General features: G+C 43.4%; 1 protein-coding gene across 9 annotated transcripts in view; it reads right to left on the minus strand.

The window, feature by feature from the left end:
- Nucleotides 1-24,587, minus strand: part of LOC137426610 (serum response factor-like) — a 163,517-nt gene that overhangs the window by 133,477 nt on the left and 5,453 nt on the right. For 6 of the 9 annotated variants that reach the window (XM_078779235.1, XM_078779237.1, XM_078779233.1 and 3 more), the window contains exon 2: nucleotides 12,354-12,629. The exons of 1 other annotated variant lie outside the window; for it this stretch is intronic. In XM_078779235.1, coding sequence (XP_078635361.1) covers nucleotides 12,354-12,629 — 276 coding nt within the window. Of the gene's footprint in view, nucleotides 1-12,353; nucleotides 12,630-13,883; nucleotides 13,947-15,571; nucleotides 15,679-24,587 lie in introns of those variants that run through there. 2 more of the 9 variants (XM_078779241.1, XM_078779239.1) reach the window with 1 other exon arrangement.

The raw sequence follows: 24,587 nt of genomic DNA on the forward strand, positions 1-24,587 counted from the left end.
GCAATGCAGCAGGGGGACATACTCATTTGTGTTTTAAAACTGTCACACTCAGGGTCAGGTTAATTGTAGAGGGAACTACACCTACGTGTCACACTAAAGTTAAAGTTTTATAGGCCCGAGCACGTGCCTAGAGGATGAGGGTGCAGTGTTGCGGATATGAGAATCCTGTTTTTTTTTATTGTTGTAAGTGTCATGAATCTTGTTGTAAATATCACCCTCCGTAGTGTAAAGGTCAAAGGTCGTCCTCCTAGTTACTCCATGTACATGCACGTAGCAAATCATATATCCTTCTAAATAGTTATCTCCTTATTCTATGTAGTTTAAGGCTCTGTTCCCACTAGTTGACACTGCATTGCATCAGATGACATAAGATAGTTCCCTTCCATATCCCAAAGCCTCGATTGCCAACTGCATTGGGTGGTTTTCTGCATTTGCCGCCATTGCCATGTGCTGTACCTCGGAGAAGAAAGGCGTGTCTCCACCTCGTCATCGGAGGGTGGAGCCAGGAGAGCCCTTGCCGACCAACCAAGCATGGGGGGTTTGGCTTGAGAGGGCGGAGAGCGAACGATCGGGGAGGTTCGCGAATACGAGGGTGTGGCCTATATAACCCGCGGCGGGACGCCCCCACCGGAGATGAGTCCTTGGAGAGCACGCGACGCACCCCACCTGAGGAGAGATGAGTGGAGGAAGGAGATGCACGCATGAGCTTCAACCACAGCAGCTTGAACCACAGCAGCTTGAACCACCGAAGCTTGAACCATCGCAGCTTGAACGACCGCATCTTGAACGACCGCAGCTTTGGGCTTTGACGGCAGTTTCGACCGTGGCCGCGAAGGAACGACGCCGTGCGAAACCCATCGAGAAGGGGCGGCGGCTGCTCACTCCCGGCCCGACCGTGCTCCGGTTCCAGTTGAACCTTCCTCTCCTTCCAGCCATTCGTTCCTGCCTTCATTTCCCATTCGTGTGAGTCTGACCGTCGTCTGTCTTTTGTCTTGTCCTGGGGTTAAGTAAGACTGAATAGGTAAGCTAGTAATTGCACTGTGTCTTCTGGTCCTTCCATTCTTTCTGTCTTTATTTTATTATCCTTCCTTCTCCTTGGTTTCTTTTGACTTGTAAATAGTAGTAATAAATTATATTTGTATTTCCTACCTTCGTTCTTCTTCTTCATGCTCGTCCGGTCGTCTTTGTGATTTCCCCATTGAAAACCTGTGGCGCGATTTTGGCCAACGTTCAGGATCGGGTTAGTCTCTGCTAATGGTTCGTGCCACGGTTGCTAAGCCGCTCAGCAATTAACATCTGTCCACGGTCGCGAACGGGGTTGCGCCCCTGCCTCTCCGGAGGGAGCTGTGCAGCTTCAGGACTCATGTCAGGTCAGTCATAGACGAGGGGATTAATCCCCTCAATAAGGGGAAAAGAGGCCGACATAGAGATCCGCAACAATATATATATATATTGCCATCATATATATATATATATATATATATATATATATATATATATATATATATATATATATAGTTGCGGATCTCAGCACCGGCCTTTCCCCTTACCAAGGGGGGATTAGTCCCCTTGTCTTTTACTAGCCGACGTGACCCGGGACCTATGACGTCCTTCCCGGGCAGCGTTAAATAGAGTTTTAGGACTATGAATTTGCTATTATCTAAGTACTAACGCTGACCGGAAATGAGGAAATAAGCCCCGCCGGAATCACGGGTGTTAGTGGAAACGCCGAGCGGTAGCGACCCGTGACCCGAGCCGTTATCAAGGACTAAATCACGATCCGAGCAGTTCTTAATCGTGCCACACTTACCCAATGGAGAAATCACGGAAACGGTCGAATTTGGGAAGAAAGGAATGACAGAATTTATTTACACTTTGTACAATCAGAAGAAGAAGAAGAATACACAGTGCAGCCTTAAACAGTCTTAACTTATCCCTGGACAAACGGGCCCATCACACTCAGACACACTCACATGGGGTTGCAGATGAACAGGTCGATGGTCCAGGGATGGCGTCCAGACAGCTTGTTCTCTGGTCCCCAACTCGCACCGCGAAGCAGATGAACCGGACAGCAGGAGCTCTCCGCGTGTCGTTTGGCGCGTGCGGGATTATCACAGGGCAACGGTAGGCTGGCTTTGGCGGTTACACTCGCGGCTCAGCCACGTACATAATAAGCGAACAGTTCCAATAACCGCAAACAATGCGTTCAGTCTCTCAATGCGTTCTCTCAATACCATTCGCTCGTGATGCGTGACTCCCTTCTCATCTCAGGTGAACTCACCGAGTGCCTCTCCCTTCTCATCTCATCTCAGGTGGGGGCCTCGTGCCAAGGGTTTTATTGCCACGCCCTTGGAACCTTCTCGAACTCACCAGACGTTTCTTGCCACGCCCTAGCATGCCATGCCCACCAAGCTCTGGTTGGCTGTTGCCCTTACCGTCACCGCCTTCTGACACGCTGCTTGATGCGGCCACACCTCGTCCTCGCGCTCCTCCCTCTTTCTAGGCCTACCTCGTGTCATTGGACTAGTTTCGAGCGAAACCAAGGGCAGCGAACGCTGCTGGCGGCCAAAGCGTAACAAACTGCTGCGGGTAGCCCAAAGCGTAACAAATTGAGGGATGCCAAATGGGGCGCGGGATCGATTATGCCCATGATGGAAATTGGAGGGTGGCCACAAAATGAAAAGGACCGAAGCTTATTATTTCTTTACACAACGCAGATGTCACGAGGGAAATGGCCAACTCTTACACATACTATGACAAAACTAATTCTAATGGGCCTACGTGTTGCTTATGGACTAACTATGGGGGGCAAACCTTTAACCTTTAATGATGTTATATGTACAATTCTCAAAACCTCAACAATATATATATATATATATATATATTTTATATATACAATTATACATATATATATATATATATATTATATATATCTACAGTCACGTGAAAAAGTAAGTACACCCCATGTAAAGTTTTGCATTTTTCAATATATTTCAACATACAGCTATTTGATCTTCATTTCAACAATATTGATAGATAAAGGTGATATAATATAACAAATATCATGAAACATTTACATTTTGTAGTCCATTGTATAATTTAAATAAACATCAATGCAAATTTCGCATGTGGAAAAAGTATTTAAAAAAAAAAGAAAAAAAAGTACACCCCATGAAATTACTTCCAAAGTAAATTGCTCTCTCTCATGCACAGATTTATCCCATCTCGTCTTCAGTTGTCATACCCTTCCTCCCGTCCATGGTACACGGAATCTTGTGGTGAGGCTGTTGCCCAGAAACAACTTGCCTTCGTCTCCTGGAAAGCAAATCCAACGGAAGGAAATCTCATTTCCTTTCACAAAGCCCGAAACAAGTGTGTGTCCACCCTCAGGAGAGCCAGGAAACAATATCTCTCCGTTCTCAAGACCGAACTCTCTTATCTGTCTCCCTCTTCCAAATCCTGGTGGCGTCTGGTCAAATCCGTTTCTGGTGTTTGTTCCCCCTCCATCCCCTCCCTTACCTCAAACGGCTACACAGCTGACTCCGCACGTGAAAAAGCTGAATGCCTCAACTCTGTGTTTGCCTCTAAATCTTGTGTCCCAAACCCATCCCTCTCTGTACCCACCATACCCAGTCGTACCCTGCTGCTCCTGGACTCCGTGTCCTTTCCTCCTGACAAGGTGGAAAAGTTTCTGTCAACCCTCGACTCTGATTCTGCAACTGGACCCGACGGCATCAGCCCACGGGTCCTAAAATCCTGCTCTGCTGCTCTATCTCACCCTCTCTCTGTTCTCTTCACCCTCTCTTTTGCTCAAGGTCAACTGCCATCTGCTTGGAAATCAGCCAACATCACCGCTTTGCACAAAAAAGGTGCAAAAACAGATCCTAGCAACTACAGACCAATCAGCCTTCTCCCAATTATCAGCAAAGTCATGGAATCCATCATTGCTTCGGATATGAAATCTTTCCTCTTCTCCAATGGCTTGATCTCTGATCATCAATTTGGTTTCAGACCAGGTCACTCTACTCTGGACATGCTGCTTCTGCTGTCTCAACAATGGATGGAGGTCCTAAATGCCAAACAGGAAATTAGAGCTGTCTCCCTCGACATATCACGTGCCTTCGACACTGTCTGGCACCCCGCTCTGCTCACCAAACTCTCCTCCTTTGGTATCCATGGAAATCTCCACGCATGGCTGGCGGACTTCCTCTCTAGTCGTCGTCAACGTGTGGCCCTGAATGGGTTTCTCTCATCTCCTCTTCCTGTTCAGGCTGGAGTTCCCCAAGGCAGTGTTCTGGGCCCCGTGCTTTTTCTGGTCTTCATCAATGATCTCTCTGACTCTCTCGAAAATCCTCTCTATCTCTTTGCTGATGACTCCACTCTCTGCCGCCCCATTCCTCTTCCCTCAGATCGGCAGTCTGCTGCCTCCTCACTCTCTGAAGACCTGGACAAAATCACAGACTGGTCAAACAAGTGGAACATGTCTTTCAATCCTGACAAATCGCACACTCTTACTATGTCTCTCCGAAAAGATCGACTGGACAACCCTCCCATCTACTTTCTCAACAATCCTCTCCAAGAAGTTCTGTCGCTCAAGATTTTGGGTCTCACTATCTGCCATGATCTTTCTTGGGAAAACCACATTTCCAAGCTGGCCTCCAAAGCCAGTCGCCGACTGGGCATCCTCCGTCGTGCAAAGTCCTTCCTCGGCACACCTGAGCTCCTCACCACATACAAGGCTTTCATCCGCAGCTTAATGGAATACTGTTCTCCCCTATGGGCCGGTGCTCCTGCCTCACACCTAGCTCGGCTTCACGCTGTTGAAACCAAAGCTTTCAGAATTATTGGAATCTCCCGCGATGAAGCTATCTCTGAGGGCCTTTCACTCACTCACCGCAGGCAGGTAGGTGGTCTTTCTGTCTTCTACCGACTCCTCTCCGGCCTTGCACCCCCAGCTCTCTCTGTGCTCTGTCCCCCAAATATTCCTACAGGTCGCACAAGATCTGCCAGCAACCCTCTGATGGTTAAACTGCCGAAATCTCGGCTCTCTGCTCACCTTCACTCTTTCATTCCTCTTTTCTCCCGCCTCTGGAACAAACTCCCTCACTCCCTTCAATCCCACTCCTCCCTCCAGGTCTTTAAAACAGCTGTTCACCACCATCTCTTATCTTCCCCCATCCAAAACCTTGATCTTTTCTACCCCCGCTAATTCACCCCAGATCCACCTTGTTTGAAATTCCAACTTCTTTCCTGGAAGTCCTGGCAGTGTCCATATGTTTTATACCTCTCCCACCGCCCCCTTCCCACGCCCCCCCCCCCCCCCAAAGCCCTCGCCCTCTCTCAGATCTCTCGATGTCTCCATGTCTCTCGGTCCCTGCTCTCAAATGATGTGTTTGTGTCCTTCCCTCTCTCTCCCCATCTTGTCTACCGCTCCCTATGTTATATGTTTTATGTGTCGGTTTGTCTTTCTGTGTGATTAATGTTCGCTCTTTCACGAGCCTCGATCTTGTATACAAAACAAAACAAAACAAAACAAAAAAAAAAAAAAAAAAATACACCCCATGAAATGTTTAAAAAAAATCTTTTTAACATATGTGGACATATCAATATTTGATCTTCATTTAAACAGTATCTACAGATAAATGTGATCTAACTGAACAAAAAACAATGAGAAATTGACTTTGCAATAATTTATTCAACAAAAAATTAACAGAGATGCCATTTCCTTCTGTGGAAAAAGTAAGTACACCCTTGGCTCTAATAGGTGGTATTCCTTCCTTTGGCAGAAACAACCTCAAGTAGGCGTTTCTTATAACTGTCTCCCAGTCTCTGACATCGACTGGGAGAAATTTTTGCCCACTCCTCCATGCAGAATTCTTTCAGCTGTGCGATGTTTGAGGGGTTTCTTGCATGCACAACAACAACAACAACAACAACAACATGCATTTTAAAGGCCATTTTCCCTGCTAGAGCAGGGGTTAGCCTTGCGGTCCCCATGACAATCTTCTCCATTTTGCCCTATTTTCTGCATCTCTCCTTGTTAACCCCCTTGCCCGCATTTCTTCTTCCACCATCTTTAGCCAAGTCTTTCTCGGTCTTCCCCGTCTTCTACTTCCTTCTACATTCATTTCCATCACTCTTCTCAACCAGTCACTTTCATCCTTCCTCAACCCATGACCAAACCATCTCAACCTGTTCCTCTTCACAGCATCAATCACAGACTCTATTCCCATCATCTTTCACAATTCATCATTTGTCTTCCTCTCTCTCAACGATACTCCGCACATCCATCGAACCATTCGCATTTCCACCCTTTCCAACCTTCATTGCTGCTCTACGTTCATTACCCATGTCTCGCTCCCATAAATCATAACACTTCTCACACATGCAGCATACACCTTTCCCTTCAGCTTCAACGACACTCCCCTCATCATCAGCATGCCACTCAATTCCTGAAACTTCTTCCATGCACATCTCACTCGAGCAACCGTTGCCGAGTCTGATCCACCTTCTCCATTCAGCATGTCTCCGAGGTAGCAAAATGTTTTCACACCTTCCAGCTTCACGCCGTCTCCAAGATCCAACTCAACATTTCCTCCATCTGCAGCTCCCTCTGTGCACACCTTACATTTGAATGTAGCTGCCACACTGGTTAATGACCCTCTCAGACCACTACATTTTTGATGAACCCACTCAGCGCACATTGTACACTGAATGGAGTTCACTCCGACACCCTTCCTACACACAGCACAGGGCCACTTCCCAGTTCTTTCCACCTCACCACATGCTTTACCACTTGCCATCACCTTCGTCTTTCCGATATTCACCTTCAGACCTTTTGTCTCCATACATTCCTTCCACGTGTTCATCTTTTCCTTTAGTCCATCCATACTTTCCGCAATCAACACCAGATCATCTGCATACAACAACTCCCACGGTAAACCCTCCTTTACGTTCTGAGCCAGCACCTCCATCACAGCTACAAATAGAAGTGGACTTAGTACCGACCCCTGATGCACTCCCACCTTCACCTCAAACTCACCACTGTTCCCGTCCTTCGTCCTTACAGCTGTGCGCGCTCTTTTGTACATTGCCATCACTACTCTGATCAACCATTCCTCCACTCTTAACTTCCTCAATGCCCATGTCAATACTTTGCGTGGAACCCGATCGAATGCTTTCTCCAGATCAACAAACCCAAGAAACAACTTCTTCCTCTTCTCCATGTACTTCTCCTGCAACTGCCTCACAATGAAAAGCGCATCTGTCATTCCTCTTCCTGGCATGAATCCAAACTGCATTTCGTCGATCTTCACTTTCTTCCTTATCCTCCTCTCCAACACCCTTTCCAATACCTTCATGCCATGCTCCAATAACTTTATCGCTCGGTACGAGCCACACTCCAGAGGGTCACCTTTCCCCTTGTATAGAGGGACGAGGGTACTCAGTTCCCAAACCACTGGAATGCGGCCTTCTTTCACCACCAGATTACAGATCTCTGTCATTCTCTTCACACCCCAACTTCCTGCTGCCTTCAACATATCTCCCACAACTCCCGTCGGCCCTCCCCCTTTTCTACCCTTCATTGCTTTTATCGCTTCCTCAACTTCCTTCTCAGTTATCTTCTCTGCCGGTCCTAAAACTGGGTTACTCTCTATGTTGCCATCCCATTTATTCTATGTATTCAACAGCATTTCCATATATCTTTTCCATCTTCCTTTAATTCCATCTGGGTCGACAACGATTTGTCCCACTTCATCCTTCAAGCAACTCACCCCCATCACATCACACCTCTCTTTCGCTATCTGCTTTGCAATCCTGAATACTGCTTTCTGACCCTCTTCCGAATCCAAGCGTTCTCCGAACATTTTCCTACATGCCTCCTGCGCCTTTGCTACCTCTTTCTTTGCAGCCTTCCTGGCTGCCTTATAACTTTCATGCTCTGCTGTTTCTGCTCCCGTACCCTTCGCCTTCTGCCACTCCTTGAACTTCTTCCTCTTCTCATCAATCCTCTTTCCAACTTCATCATCCCACCACCATGTTTCCGAGTACCTGGTGGTGGGATGATGAAGTTGGAAAGAGGATTGACGAGAAGAGGAAGAAGGTTTCTTGTTTCTTGCATGTTTCTTGGTTTCTTGCATGCACAGCTCGTTTCAAATCCCCCCACCAACATCTCGATGGGATTTAGATCCGGGCTTTGACTTGGCCATTCCAGAACCCTCCATTTCTTTCTTTTCAGCCATTCCTTGGTGGATTTACTGGTATGTTTAGGGTCATTGTCATGTTGCAAGGTCCACCTTCAGGTTGAGCTTCAACTTTCCGACAGATGGCCTCACATTATCCTCAAGCACCCTCTGGTACAATGAAGAATTCATAGTGGATTCTATGATGGTGAGCTGCCCAGGCCCTGATGCAGCAAAGCTGCCCCAAACCATAATATTTCCACCACCATGCTTTACAGTTGGTATCAGGTTCTTGTGGTCAAATGCTGTCTTTGGTTTTCGCCAAACATGTCTTCTGGTACTGTGGCCAAATAGCTCTACCTTTGACTCATCTGTCCAGAGCACATTGTTCCAGAAGTGCTGGTCTTTGCCTTGGTGTTCATTGGCAAACTTTAGTCTTGCCCTCATGTTCTTTCTGCACAGCAAAGGTTTCCTACTGGCACACCTCCCATGTAGATCAAATTTGTGCAGCCTCTTTCTAATTGTAGACTCGTGCACTTTGACATCAACAGTGGCAAGAGCTACCCTAGGTCCCGTGATGACATTCTGGGGTTCTTCGAGACATCTTTTAGCATCTTGCGGTCTGCTCTCAGGCTGAATTTGCTGGGGCAGCCTGGCCTGAACAAGTTGGCAGTTGTTTGGAATCTTCTCCACTTGTAGATGATCTTCCGGACAGTCGAATGATTCATTTCAAATTGTTTGGAGATATTGTTAAATCCCTTCCCAGACTCGTAGGCATCTATAACCTTCGTTCTGAAGGCCTCAGAGAGCTCTTTTGATCTCGGCATTGTGATGCCGCACACTTCAACAACAAAGAGCAAACCAAACTAAATGTCTGAGGTTTAAATAAGACAGGTTCCTCCAAGATCCTCTCTAACGATGTTCTAATCATTTGCACCTGAGGTGGTGCACCTGATTCTAATTTTAGGTATTTGAAGTAGTGATAAATGTCGGGGTGTACTTACTTTTTCCACATGCAAAATTTGCATTTATGTTCATTTAAATTATACAATGGACTACAAAATGTAAATGTTTCATGATATTTGTTATATTATATCACCTTTATCTATCAATATTGTTGAAATGAAGATCAAATAGCTGTATGTTGAAATATGTTGAAAAACTCAAAACTTTACATGGGGTGTACTTACTTTTTCACGTGACTGTATCTATATATATATATATATATATATATATATATATATATATATATATATATATATATATATACATATATATATATATATATATATTTACTGCATATATATATATATATATATATATATATATATATATATATTATTATTATTATTATTATTATTATTATTATAAACAGGAATCAAATTCCTGCGAGGGGCTAAGTGTGCAAAAATTCTGACAATGCGGGGCTCGAACCACGGACCTCCGTTGATAATGCGTCAACAGCCCACTGCGCTATTGAGCCAGCCGCAATCTCCTCAGAACTTTTCCACACTTAGCACTGCGAGCTTTATCATGGCCGATGTCTTACGTGCCTGCTAGGCAGACCCCGAATGTCGGCGTAAGTATATATATATGCATGCGTATGTATGTGTGAATAAGTAGAAATGCATTGAAGATTAATTCAAATACAATTTTATAAACAGGAATCAAATTCCTGCGAGGGGCTAAATGTGAATATATATATATATATATATATATATATATATATATATATATATATATGTATGTATACATGTATGTATATCTATATATATATATCTGTGCAGTCTGTCTTGTCTTGTCACTGAACTATTCCCTCAAACTTTTGTGAAATCGTACCAAACTTCTGGTATGCACCTATCTCTCCCGTCGGTATTTTTTTGAAAAAACTTTCCAATTTTTTTTTCTTTTCTTTGGGAATTTTTTGGGAATTTTTTTTTTTCAACTTCAATTTTTTATAAAACCTAATGTCACGTATGTTACAAATACATTTGTGCATTATGATTGTTTGAATTATGATTGGTGTAAACCATGGAAAAACAGCAACTCAGGGTCAGTCATTTATCTACATATATCTACATATCTGGGCAGTGTCTGTTGTCACTGAACTACTCCCTGAAACTTTTGTTTCCATGGTTGTGAAGTGTTTTTAATAACGTGGTGGTGGTTTTGAATCACGTGGTGGTGAGGTATTTTGAATTACGTGGTGATGCGGTGTTTTAAATTACTTGGTGGTGAGGTGCTTTAAATTAGGTGGGGTGAGGTGTTTTAAATTACATGGGGGTGAGGTGTTTTGAATTACGTGAGGGTGAGGTGTTTTACATTTGGTGGGGTGAGGTGTTTTACATTTGGTGGGGTGAGGTGTTTTAAATTATGTGGGGGTGAGGTGTTTTAAATTACTTGGTGGTGAGGTGTTTTGAATTACGTGGTGGTGAGGTGTAAAAGTCCAAAACTTCCAGTCTGCACCTACCCTCCTGTATGTACAGTCACGTGAAAAAGTAAGTACACCCCATGTAAAGTTTTGACTTTTTCAACATATTTCAACATACAGCTATTTGATCTTCATTTCAAAAATATTGATAGATAAAGGTGATATAATACAACAAATATCATGAAACATTTACATTTTGTAGTCCATTGTATAATTTAAATAAACAAAAATGCAAATTTCGCATGTGGAAAAAGTAAGTACACCCCTACATTTATCACTACTTCAAATACCTAAAAGTAGAATCAGGTGCACCAGCTCAGGTGCAAATGATTAGAACATCGTTAGAGAGGATCTTGGAGGAACCTGTCTTATTTAAACATCAGACATTTCGTTTGGTTTGTTCTTTGTTGTTGAAGTGTGCGGCGTCACGATGCCTAGATCAAAATAGCTCTGATGCCTTCACAAAGAAGGTTATAGATGCCTACGAGTCTGGGAAGGGATTTAAAAAGATCTCCAAACAATTTGAAATCAATCATTCGACTGTCCGGAAGATCATCGACAAGTGGAGAAGATTCCAAACAACTGCCAACTTGTTCAGGCCAGGCCGCCCCAGCAAGTTCAGCCCGAGAGCAGACCGCAAGATGATGAAAGACATATCTAAGAACCCCAGAATATCATCACGGGACCTACAGGTAGCTCTTGCCACTGTTGATGTCAAAATGCACAAGTCTACCATGAGAAAGAGGCTGCACAAATTTGATCTACATGGGAGGTGTGCCAGGGGGAAACCTTTGCTGTCCAGAAAGAACATCAGGGCAAGACTAAAGTTTGCCAATGAACACCTAGGCAAAGACCAGCACTTCTGGAACAATGTGCTCTGGACAGATGAGTCAAAGGTAGAGCTATTTGGCCACAGTACCAGAAGACATGTTTGGCAAAAACCAAAGACAGCATTTGACCACAAGAATCTGATACCAACTGTAAAGCATGGTGGTGGAAATATTATGGTTTGGGGCAGCTTTGCTGCATCAGGGCCTGGGCAGCTCACCATCATAGAATCCACTATGAATTCTTCATTGTACCAGAGGGTGCTTGAGGATAAAGTGAGGCCATCTGTCGGAAAGTTGAAGCTCAACCGAAGGTGGACCTTGCAACATGACAATGACCCTAAACATACCAGTAAATCCACCAAGGAATGGCTGAAAAGAAAGAAATGGAGGGTTCTGGAATGGCCAAGTCAAAGCCCGGATCTAAATCCCATCGAGATGTTGTGGGGGGATTTGAAAAGAGCTGTGCATGCAAGAAACCCCTCAAACATCGCACAGCTGAAAGAATTCTGCATGGAGGAGTGGGCAAAAATTTCTCCCAGTCGATGTCAGAGACTGGTCGACAGTTATAAGAAACGCCTACTTGAGGTTGTTTCTGCCAAAGGGGGCAATACCACCTATTAGAGCCAAGGGTGTACTTACTTTTTCCACATGCAAAATTTGCATTTATGTTTATTTAAATTATACAATGGACTCCAAAATGTAAATGTTTCATGATATTTGTTGTATTATATCACCTTTATCTTTCAATATTGTTGAAATGAAGATCAAATAGCTGTATGTTGAAATATGGTGAAAAAGTCAAAACTTTACATGAGGTGTACTTACTTTTTCACGTGACTGCACACACACACACACACACACACACACACACACACACACACACACACACACACACACACACACACACACCTTGCTGTCTTCTGCAGGCTCGATATCTCCGATCTGGTAACTCAGCTCGGTCTCCTCGAAGCCACTTGCACTCATGCGTTGCTCGGTGCTGGGATCCGGTCCAGTGGGTCTTGGCGGGGAGTCTGGGGAGTTTAGACATGTCTGAATTAAGGCTTTTCCACTCTCACTGGTGATCATGGGTTGCAGTTTCCTTGTTGCAAACGTGTACACGTGGCCGGTCTCACTAGCCACCAGCAACATGACCTGCGTGCCGGTCAGTGTGGACAGTTCGTATGCCTGGTAGGTAATGGGGGTGAAGGGGGAGGGGGTGGGAGGCAAGCAATTAACCTAATTAACCACACACCTGAGATATTAAAGGGGATTAAACCTTGGGGAGGAACACTGGGAGATGTGATTGAGATTGGTTCATAAGTTTAAGTTTAATGGAGGAAGGTGTAGATGGTACCACGCCATTTCATGACGTCAAACACTGAATCGCATGACGTCCGAACGACCCATATCCCAGTGACAGGTCGATTGATACGTTCGAATTTTTGTTTAATTGAAATTTGCACTTATTTCTTCAACACAATCATATTTCTGTATAGATGTGCAGTCAAAGCGCTCATGTTCACATCGATGAATAATTCAAATGATCACAAACCGAATACTAATAATGAGTGGTATACTATGTTATAGGGAACGGAAAGATAACCAATGGTTGTAAACATTTGGACCCTTTGTGAACCTGTTATAAATGAAGAGTAAATAACAAAACACAAGAGATTAGACGAGGTCACACAGAAGCACAAACACTCACTGGGTAGGAGTGGAGGTAAGAGAGGGTTTGTTCTTATCGACAATGCACATGAGTGTACATAAGGCATACATTTCCAGGAGGACAGCTACTTACCAAGTTATCTCAGATTACAGACCGATACGTGGAGGACATCCACTTGCCAAGTAACCTCAGACTAGTGAGGTACCCGTGCTACGCACGGGTGGGAGGCCAGAAGCAAACAGACAATGCAGAAACGGCGAATGCTAAAGCATGAAACCAATAAATTTCACATTCCTGTAGTACCTTCAGCCGCACGTCAGACATGGACAGCAAGTTCGTGAAGGACTTCCATGAAAAACGTACCCGTTTGCAAACAAACGGGTACGTGTGTTCCATACCCAGTCAATGGCGAATCTGCATATGGCGATCCGCGAATGTCACGTTTAGAAATTAGAAACCCTCACGGCATTTCGTCATTCACTTGAACTCGATATCTCTTTTTTCATTCCAAACAGCATAACTCCAATCACAAATGAAATAACATTAATATAAAAAATAAACTTTTAACAACATTCGTGACATAAACAAATATTTAAATCCTGATGTGAAGTTCCATACAGTTGGGTGAATACAATTACGAATTCAAAATCGTAATTGTATTCACTCAATTCCAATCATCAATTGATACTTTAACAAAACAATTAACACGATTAACGTTTAACGATTTAACATTACGATTGAATGACGGTTGTATTGGGATATTATCAAACCTGTGCATTGCCGTCATCTGTCCACTTCTGGATTCGCTGCAGGTTCATAATTCTCATCAAAATCTAAACAGCATTTGGAGAATCTATCTATAATTCCAGTAATCTCTGTACGTTTGTACGTTTGTCTGTGACCGCTGTTTCTCGACAACCACGGGTCCGATATACTTTTAACTTGCCAGGTATATTGCTGGGGACCCGAGGATGTGCCTTTTCAAGGTTTCATATTAATCGGACAATTACTTACCGAGCTATGTCCAAAAAACGATTCAACCAATCAGAGAGCAGCGAACTAGCGCGTGTGCCGAACGTGGCGGACACACTCTGCCTCGGATGGCACATTTGAGAGCGTATTCATTTATTTCACGTTTGCAAACTATGTTGGCGTTAAACTATGTTTTAAAACTAATAAAAACGAATTTGCGATTCATTCGCTTTCCTGCGCGTTTGTGCACGCGATGGCGATTTCTTTACCAAACTCCGGAAGCCGTTCGCTTTGGACCAAACCATTTCATGTAAATAGAGGGGGGGGATTGTCACCGTACTCGCAAGCCGTTCGCTTTGGACCAAACCATTTCATGTAAATAGAGGGGGGGGGATATAATTTTAGATATAGATATAGTACGGGCAATGCCCTAGTATCAATAAAAGCCACATCACTGTTCATATCGGTAAATATTATTCCATCGTGTTTGGAAAAACTGGAAAACTTTGAAAAACAATATTGCCTATTTTACTCCAGGGGGTCCCAGGATTACCCACCCAATATTTGGTAAATTATAGTAAGATTACATACCGATAATGGAGGACATCCACTTACCAAGTTATCTCAGATTACAGACCAATACATGGAGGACATCCACTTACCAAGTTATCTCAGATTACAGACCAATACATGGAGGACATCCACTTACCAAGTTATCTCAGATTACATACCGATACATGGAGGACGTCCACTTACCAAGTTATCTCAGATTAAAGACTGATACATGGAGGACATCTACTTACCAAGTTATCTCATTACATGCCTATACATGGAAGATATCTACTCACCAAGTTATAAATGTAGGACATATACTTAGCAAGTTATCTCAAGATTACATGCCTATAGGTGAAGGACATCCACTCACCAAGTTATATGTGGAGGACATCTACTCACCAAGTTATATGTGGAGGACATCTACTTACCAAGTTATCTGACATTGCACACCAATACGTGGAGGACATCTACTTACCAAGTTATCTGACATTACACACCAATACGTGGAGGATATCTACTTACCAAGTTATATGTGGAGGACATCTACTTACCAAGTTATCTGACATTACACACCAATATGTGGAGGATATCTACTTACCAAGTTATATGTGGAGGTCATCTACTTACCAAGTTATATGTGGAGGTCATCTACTTACCAAGTTATCTGACATTACGCACCAATACGTGGAGGATATCTACTTACCAAGTTATATGTGGAGGTCATCCACTTACCAAGTTATCTGACATTACGCACCAATACGTGGAGGATATGTACTTCCCAAGTTATATGTGGAGGTCATCTTCTTACCAAGTTATCTGACATTATGCACCAATACGTGGAGGATATCTACTTACCAAGTTATATGTGGAGGTCATCTTCTTACCATGTTATCTGACATTACGCACCAATACGTGGAGGATATCTACTTACCAAGTTATATGTGGAGATCATCTTCTTACCAAGTTATCTGACATTACGCACCAATACGTGCATCTCCTCTTTCTCCGAGCTGAACTCAGGCTGTGACGTCCTGTTCAAACTACGTATCACCATCTCACAAACGGGAACAACGATAACGATGAATCTTTCCCAATCAGCAACAACTACACTTCCTTATTTAGGCGTCAAGTGTTGCGGAACATTCACGAACACGCACATCGGCTTCTGGAACACACGAATACTTGTTGTTGTGCTTGTGTGCTTCCCTATTTCTCCCCCGATTTTATGTTTTATGTGTCCGTTTATGTTTTATGTGTCCGTTTATGTTTTTGTGCTTAATGTGTTAGCGCTTACACGAGCCTCGACTTTCTATACAAAAAACCAAAGACCCTTTTGCCGCTTTCGCTAGTTTCTGTCTGGTCGTAATGGACGCACGAATATCTGCCATGTCAAACCAATGGCGGAGTCAAACAGCATGTTTCATTTAAACACTTGCACCACGTGCTGCCTCATAGTGCACATTATGGATACATTACTCAATTGGTTCTGTGGTCCCCAACTATCCTAACCCAAACCACCAAAAACCGTAACCAAAACCCAAACCACCCTCACCCTAACTACCCTAACTACCCTAACCCTAGCTATCCTAAACCAAACTACCCTCACCCAACCCTCATCAGGAAACCAGAAGTCGAGTCATGAACCGATTTATTTGATGATTTTTGGGGTCGAATGGTCTCTTCCCCCCCCCCCCCCCCCCTCCGGTGCAGTTCATTACAACTTCCCTTACGGGGGGCAAAGCCTCACCATCGCCGGAAGGAAAGGAGGGGAGGGGACTTCAAAGACAGTAAAACTTCACTCATAGTGGGAAAATCTTCACTCATAGTGGGAAAAATCTTCACTCGTAGTGGAAAAAGCTTCACTCGTAGTGGGAAAATTTTTCGCTCCCGGTGGGAAAACCTTCACTTCTGGTGGGAAAAGCTTCACTCATCGTGGGAAAATCTTCACTCGTAGTGGGAAAAGATTCACTCCTAGTGGGAAAAGCTTCACCCGTAGTGGGAAAAGATTCACTCGTAGTGGGAAAAGCTTCACCCGTAGTGGGAAAACCTTCACCCGTAGTGGGAAAAGCTTCACCCGTAGTGGGAAAAGCTTCAGCCGTAGTGGGAAAAGCTTCACTCGTAGTGGGGAAAATCTTCACTCATAGTGGGAAAAGCTTCACTCGTAGTGGGAAAAGCTTCACTCGTAGTGGGAAAAGCTTCACTCATAGTGGGAAAAGCTTCACTCGTAGTGGGAAAAGCTTCACTCGTATTGGGAAAAGCTTCACTCGTATTGGGAAAAGCTTCACTCATAGTGGGAAAAGCTTCACTCGTAGTGGGAAAAGCTTCACTCGTAGTGGGAAAAGCTTCACTCGTAGTGGGAAAAGCTTCACTCTTAGTGGGAAAAGCTTCACTCTTAGTGGGAAAAATTTCACTCGTAGTGGGAAAATCTTCACTCGTAGTGGGAAAATCTTCACTCGTAGTGGGGAAATCTTCACTCGTAGTGGGAAAATCTTCACTCGTGGTGGGGAAATCTTCACTCGTAGTGGGGAAATCTTCACTCGTGGTGGGGAAATCTTCACTCGTGGTGGGGAAATCTTCACTCGTGGTGGGGAAATCTTCACTCGTGGTGGGAAAATCTTCACTCGTGGTGGGAAAATCTTCACTCCTGGTGGGAAAAGCTTCACTCCTGGTGGGAAAAGCTTCACTCCTGGTGGGAAAAGCTTCACTCCTGGTGGGAAAAGCTTCACTCCTGGTGGGAAAAGCTTCACTCCTGGTGGGAAAAGCTTCACTCCTGGTGGGAAAAGCTTCACTCCTGGTGGGAAAAGCTTCACTCCTGGTGGGAAAAGCTTCCCTCCTGGTGGGAAAAGCTTCACTCCTGGTGGGAAAAGCTTCACTCCTGGTGGGAAAAGCTTCACTCCTGGTGGGAAAAGCTTCACTCCTGGTGGGAAAAGCTTCACTCCTGGTGGGATAAGCTTCACTCGTAGTGGGGAAAATCTTCACTCATCGTCGAGAAAATCTTCACTCATCGTCGGGAAAATCTTCACTCGTAGTGGGGAAAGTCTTCACTCGTAGTGGGGAAAGTCTTCACTCGTAGTGGGGAAAATCTTCACTCGTAGTGGGGAAAATCTTCGCTCGTGGCAGTGAAAATCTTCACTCGTAGTCGGGAAAAGCTTCACACGTAGTGGGGAAAATCTTCACTCATAGTGGGGAAAATCTTCACTCATAGTAAGGAAAATCTACACTTGCAGTGGGGAAAGCTTCACTGGTAGTGGGGAAAGATTCGCTGGTAGTGGGAAAAGCTTCACTAGTGGTGGGAAAAGCTTCACTCGTAGTGGGAAAAATATTAACTGGTAGTGGGGAAAGCTTCACTGGGAGTGCGGACAGCTTCACTGATAGTGGCGAAAGCTTCACTGGATGTGGCGAAAGCTTCACTGGATGTGGCGAAAGCTTCACTGGATGTGGCGAAAGCTTCACTCGTTGTGATGTCTAAAGGTTACTACAAAGTCTGAAAGCTGTGAAAGTTTTCACGTCCGAAAAGGATGTAAAGGATTGAAGAAAGGGGGTTAAAAGGTAAAAAGGGGTCCAAAATGGTTGAAAGTGTCAAAAGGGTCTTAAAAGGGTCTAATGGATTTGAAGGGTATAAATGTAGTAGACGAGTCTAAAAGTACATTCCAACAGTACGTAATTAATGGTCGAAATTAATAGATGTACCCACGGTCAAACTCACGTTGAAACAGTATGTAACTAGAACAGCACTCCGCACAGGGCATACCTCCGCTAGGTGAACAGTTTACATTTTGTATCCCAGAGTAGACCATAACATCACAATAAAAAAATTCTAATTTAATCAAAATCATCCGTCCACAACTTTTTGAGAAACCTGCTATATTTATAAGTATATTATAAATACTGGCGTGACTCGACGCTCCGCGCACCTCACCACACGTTGTTTCAGAGGGGTAGGCATATTTGACCATTTCGGTGTCTTTTGGGTCTTCATGGTGTTTTGGGTCTTCAGGGCCATTTGCATCTTCAGGGTCTTTTGGATCCTCTGGGCCTTTAAGGGTCTTTGGGTCTTTAAGGGTCTTTGGGGGTATTTTTGGTCTTCGGGGTCTTTTTGGTCTTCGGGGTGTTTTGGGTCTTCGGGGTGTTTTGGGTCTTCGGGGTGTTTTGGGTCTTCGGGGTGTTTTGGGTTTTCGGGGTGTTTTGGGTCTTCGGGATGTTTTGGGTCTTCGGGGTGTTTTGGGTCTTCGGGGTGTTTTGGGTCTTCGGGGTGTTTTGGGTCTTCGGGGTGTTTTGGGTCTTCGGGGTGTTTTGGGTCTTCGTGGTGTTTTGGGTCTTGGGGGTGTTTTGGGTCTTCGGGGTCTTCAGGGTATTTTGTGTCTTCAGGGGTCTTGGTGGTCTGAAGGGTCTGGGGGAATTAAAGGGTCGTCAGAGGTCTGAGGGGTCTCAGCAGCCTTAACGCAATTAAGAGGGTTAATTAAGAGGGTGGTAAATTATTTGAAGAAGAAGACGTTTTCGTCACATATAAACATAGCGACATAGCGACATAACGACATAATCATATACGTTTGCTCTATTATAATAAGATGTTATCTATATAATTGAGATATCCTGCTATTGGCCCCATCTCCCAATGGTGAATAATCACTTTAAAAATTATACTAGCCGGATCCGGATCCGAATCTTCACCAAAATTGAATCGAGTCTTCCTTGTCACACACACAACCTGCCCACCAAGTTTCCTCCAAATCCGTCCATAACTTTTTGAGATATCCTGCTATATATAAAATTTTTGACCATATTACTCAATGGTGAAGAATCACTTCAGAATGAAAATCACTTCAGAAAACACAAACAGACAGAATGAAAAATCACTCGTAGAGCGACACTTGGCAAAAGAGAACAAAGTAGAATGGCACTCGGTAGAGCATCCTTTTGACCTCACAAATAAATTGGTGGTTGAATTATGTGACCTGATATGCAAATCTTCTTCAAATTAAGTTAACCGGATGAAAATTGTCAATTTTATAAATCTGGCCTATGATGACCTTTTGTCCTATGTTGACCTCAAAAATAGTTGTTGGTTGGTTTCAGTAAGGCGACATGCAAATCCTATTCAGATTTCAAGTCAATTAGATGAAAATTGAGGATTTTAGAAATTTGAGAAAAGTGGTTTACCTTCGGCCTATGTTGAACTTTTGGCCTATGTTGACCTCAAAAATAGTTGTTGGTTGGTTTCAGTAAGGCGACATGCAAATCCTATTCAGATTTCAAGTCAATTAGATGAAAATTGAGGATTTTAGAAATTTGAGAAAAGTGGTTTACCTTCGGCCTATGTTGAACTTTTGGCCTATGTTGACCTCAAAAATAGTTGCTGGTTGGTTTCAATAAGCTGATATGAAAATCTCATTCAAATTTCAAGTTAATCGGATGAAAATTGAGGATTTTAGAAATGTGATCTATTTCTACTAGCAGGATCCGGATCTGGATCTTCACCAAAATTGAACCAATTATTCCTTGTTACACACCCAGCCTCTGCACCAAGATTCGTCCAAACCCGTCCATAACTTTTTGAGATATTATCGTGCTACGTATCGGTTTTAACCCTATCACTCAATGGTGAAGAATCACTTGGAAATTAAATAATTATCGTATCCGAATCCATATTCAGATCTTCACCAAAATCTAATCGATTCGTCCTTGATACACACTCAACCTGTCTAACAAGTTTCGTCCAAATCCGTCCACAACTTTTTGAGATATCCTGCTGTATGTCAGTTTTAGCTGTATATCCCAATAGTGAAGAATCACTTTAGAATCTACTAGCCGGATCCGGATCTTCACCAAAATTGAACCAATTCTTCCTTATCACACACCAAACCTCTGCACAAGGTTTCGTCCAAATCCGTCCATAACTTTTTGAGATGTCCTGCTATATATCGTTTTTGGCCCAATTTCCCAATGGTGAAGCATCACTTGAAAATTCTTCTATCCAGATCTGAATCTTCACCAAAATCGAATGGATTCTTCCTTGTCAAACACATAACTGGTCCACCAGGTTTCATCCAAATCTCTGAGATATCCTGCTATATGTCGGTTTTAGCCCTATCTCCCAATGGTGAAGAATCACTTAAAAAATCTACTAGCCGTACCCGAATCATCACCAAAATCGAATCGATTTGTCCTGGATACACATACAACTTTTCCAACAAGTTTCGTCCAAATCCGTCCACAACTTTTTGAGATATCCTGCTGTATGTCAGTTTTAGCTGAATATCCCAATAGTGAAGAATCACTTTAGATTCTACTAGCCGGATACGGATCTTCACCAAAATTGAACCAATTCTTACTTATCACACATCAAACCTCTGCACAAGGTTTCGTCCAAATCCGTCCATAACCTTTTGAGATGTCCTGCTAAATATCGTTTTTGGACCAATCTCCCAATGGCGAAGCATCACTTGAAAATTCTTCTATCCGGATCTGAATCTTCACCAAAATCGAATGGATTCTTCCTTGTCAAACACATAACTGGTCCACCAAGTTTCGTCCAAATCCGTCCATAACTCTGAGATATCCTGCTATATGTTGGTTTTAGCCCCACCTCCCAATGGTGAAGAATCACTTTAAAAAATCTACTAGCCGGATCCGAATCTTCACCAAAATCTAATCATTTTGTCCTTGTCACATATGCTACATCTCTGCCAAATTTCGTCCGAATCCGTCCACAACTTTTTGAGATATTTTGTTCACAGACAGACAGAAACAAAAAATCGGTCGGAGACCAAGGACTTGCCGGAATGTACTTTTTATCAGCCATTTTGGATCATTAAAAGTAAATAATGACCTCTGCCAAAGTTCAAACGACGTGGTTTTAATCTCTACATGAGAGAATCCCACATAGCTATTTGGGCGGTGTATAAGCTAACAGATTGCTGTCTCCATCGATCTTGCCAAGGCCGTAACACTTATCGGCTCAAAATCCTTTTTAACTGTTGACTTGGTAGTTTTTACAATGAAGGAAACACGTATCGGGAGTACATACTGTGATGAAATTATGGTATTACATCTGATGCAGTTCTCTCTCCAGTGGTCATGCCTTTATAAGTGGGTTGGTTTGAGGGTGAGGGGACTGTCTGTTTGAGACTGAGTTTGAGTTGGTAAGTTTCGTATGTTTCTTGCTTGTGGTTCATTTGCATAATAATACTTCATATTATTGCTTGCTTATTGTATGCCATTCTTTTGTAGATGAGTGGAGACTTGATTGTTTAAAAGCTCACGCTTACAGAGTTGTTGGGATGATCATTTCACCACACATACGACATAGCGATTGTGAATGTGACAGCTGTGAGGCGTCTTTTGCTTCGCATCGCAGTGACGGCGAGCACCAACATGGAGGCTATAATATTAAAATCTGGCTTCAAGCCCCCTCACAACCCAAAGCCTTCAACCAGACATATTAACATGCTCCTCCCCCTTCATTCCCGTTCTTCAAAGCAAAGCGGTAAAAATTGTTGTATCGCCATTATATATTACTAGCAACGGTACCCGCCCTAAGGGTGGGGCTTCAATTGGGAGGCGCAAATGATTGGGTGACCATCATTTTGGATGACCTTGAGCTTGACCTTGGGCCTAGAGAGTTTAAAAAAAATTGGGCACAGTCTATTCCTGGGCAAGGCAAATATGAGTGTAAAGTATGGCGATGCTATGTGCAACGATGTAGACGTAGTACTGCGCACAAACAAACAGACAGACAGACGAAAAATCGGTCAGAGACCGAGGACTTCCCGGAATACTTTTTTATAGGCCATTTTGGATCACGTTTTTCGTTTTTTCCACGATGGCGGCCGAACCACGTGACCAATGACGTCATCATTATTTGTTTTCTAAACAAATTTATCCCTAGATTATGCTCAAGAAATTTCATGTTGATCGGATGAAGTTTTGTACTTGTCGAATTATGACGTCATAATAGAGGCACCTTTGACATCATTAACATATTTTATTCCCCATGGAGAGTTCTTTACAATGAGCCATGTCTCAATTTTTTCTATTCAGCACTTTCGGAGATATAGAGGTGCAAAGTTTTTTGTTTTTTCCAGGATGGCGGCCGAACCACGTGACCGATGACATCATCATTTGTTTTTTACTTCACCAGTTTATGCTGACATGGCGCTCAAGAAATTGCATCTTGATTGGATGAAGTTTTGTACTTGTCGAATTATGACGTCATAATGGAGGCACCTATGATGTCATCATTAACATATTTTATTCCCCATGGAGAGCTCTTCACAATGAGCCATGTCTCCATTTTTTCTGTTCAGCACTTCCGGAGATATAGAGGTGCAAATCTTTTCGATTTTTCCAAGATGGCGGCCGAACCACGTGTCCGATGACATCATCAATTGGGCACAGACTATGCCAGGGCAAGACAAACACATGTGCAAAGTTTGGCGATTCTATGTGCAATGGTGTAGACGTAGTGCTGCAAACAGACAGACAGACAAACGAACAGATCAACATACTTGCCGGAATCTTTCCTGGCAAGTAACAAACAGACAAGAAAACAATCGGTCAGAGACCGAGGACTTGCCGGAATGTACTTTTTTATCGGCCATTTAGAACAAATATGGCGGCTGAACCACGTGATAGATGACGTCATCATTAACATATTTTATTCCCCATGGAGAGTTCTTTACAATGAGCCATGTCTCAATTTTTTCCATTCTGCACTTTTGGAGATATCGTGGTGCAAAGTTTTCCCGTTTTTCCAAGATGGCGGCCGAACCACGTGACCGATGGCATCATCATTAACATATTTTATTCCCCATGGAGTGTTCTTTACAATGAGCCATGTCTCAATTTTTTCTATTCAGCACTTTCAGAGATATGGAGGTGCAAAGTTTTTCGGTTTTTCCAAGATGGCGGCCGAACCACGTGACCTATGATGTCATCATTAACATATTTTATTCCACATGGAGAGTTCTTTACAATGAGCCATGTATCAATTTTTTCTATTCAGCACTTTCAGAGATATGGAGGTGAATTTTTTTTCGGTTTTTCCAAGATGGCGGCCGAACCATGTGACATATGACGTCATCATTAGCATATTTTATTCCCCATGGAGAGTTCTTTACAATGAGCCATGTCTCAATTTTTTCTGTTCAGCACTTTTGGAGATATCGAGGTGCAAAGTTTTGCCGTTTTTCCAAGATGGCGGCCGACCACGTGACATATGACGTCATCATTCACATATTTTATTCCCCATGGAGAGTTTTTTACAATGAGCCATGTCTCAATTTTTTCTATTCAGTACTTTCAGAGATATGGTGGTGCTACGTTTTTCGGTTTTTCCAAGATGGCGGCCGACCACGTGACTGATGACGTCATCATTCACATATTTTATTCCCCATGGAGAGTTCTTTACAATGAGCCATGTCTCAATTTTCTCTATTCAGTACTTTCAGAGATATGGAGGTGCAAAGTTTTGCCGTTTTTCCAAGATGGCGGCCGACCACGTGACTGATGACATCATTAACACATTTTATTCCCCATGGAGAGTTCTTCACAATGAGCCATGTCTCAATTTTTTCTGTTCAGTACTTTCGGAGATATAGCGGTGCAAATTATTTCGGTTTTTCCAAGATGGCCGCCGAAACACGTGACCGATGACGTCATAAATTGGGCACAGTCTATTCCAGGGCAAGACGAATATGTGTGCAAAGTTTGGCGATTCTCCGTGCAACGGTGTAGACGCAGTGCTGCAAACAGGCAGACAGACAGACAAACAGACAGACAGACAGACAGACAGACAAACGAACAGATCAACATACTTGCCGGAAAATTTTTTCCGGCAAGTAACAAACCAACCGATCAACATACTTGCCAGAATCTTTTCCGGCTGGTAACAAACCAACCGATCAACATGTTGCCGGAATATTTTCCGGCAAGTAAAAATCGGTCAG

The sequence above is a fragment of the Myxine glutinosa genome, chromosome 5 (genome assembly GCF_964187855.1).
Source record: "Myxine glutinosa chromosome 5, kmMyxGlut1.1, whole genome shotgun sequence".
NCBI classification, from domain to species: domain Eukaryota; kingdom Metazoa; phylum Chordata; class Myxini; order Myxiniformes; family Myxinidae; genus Myxine; species Myxine glutinosa.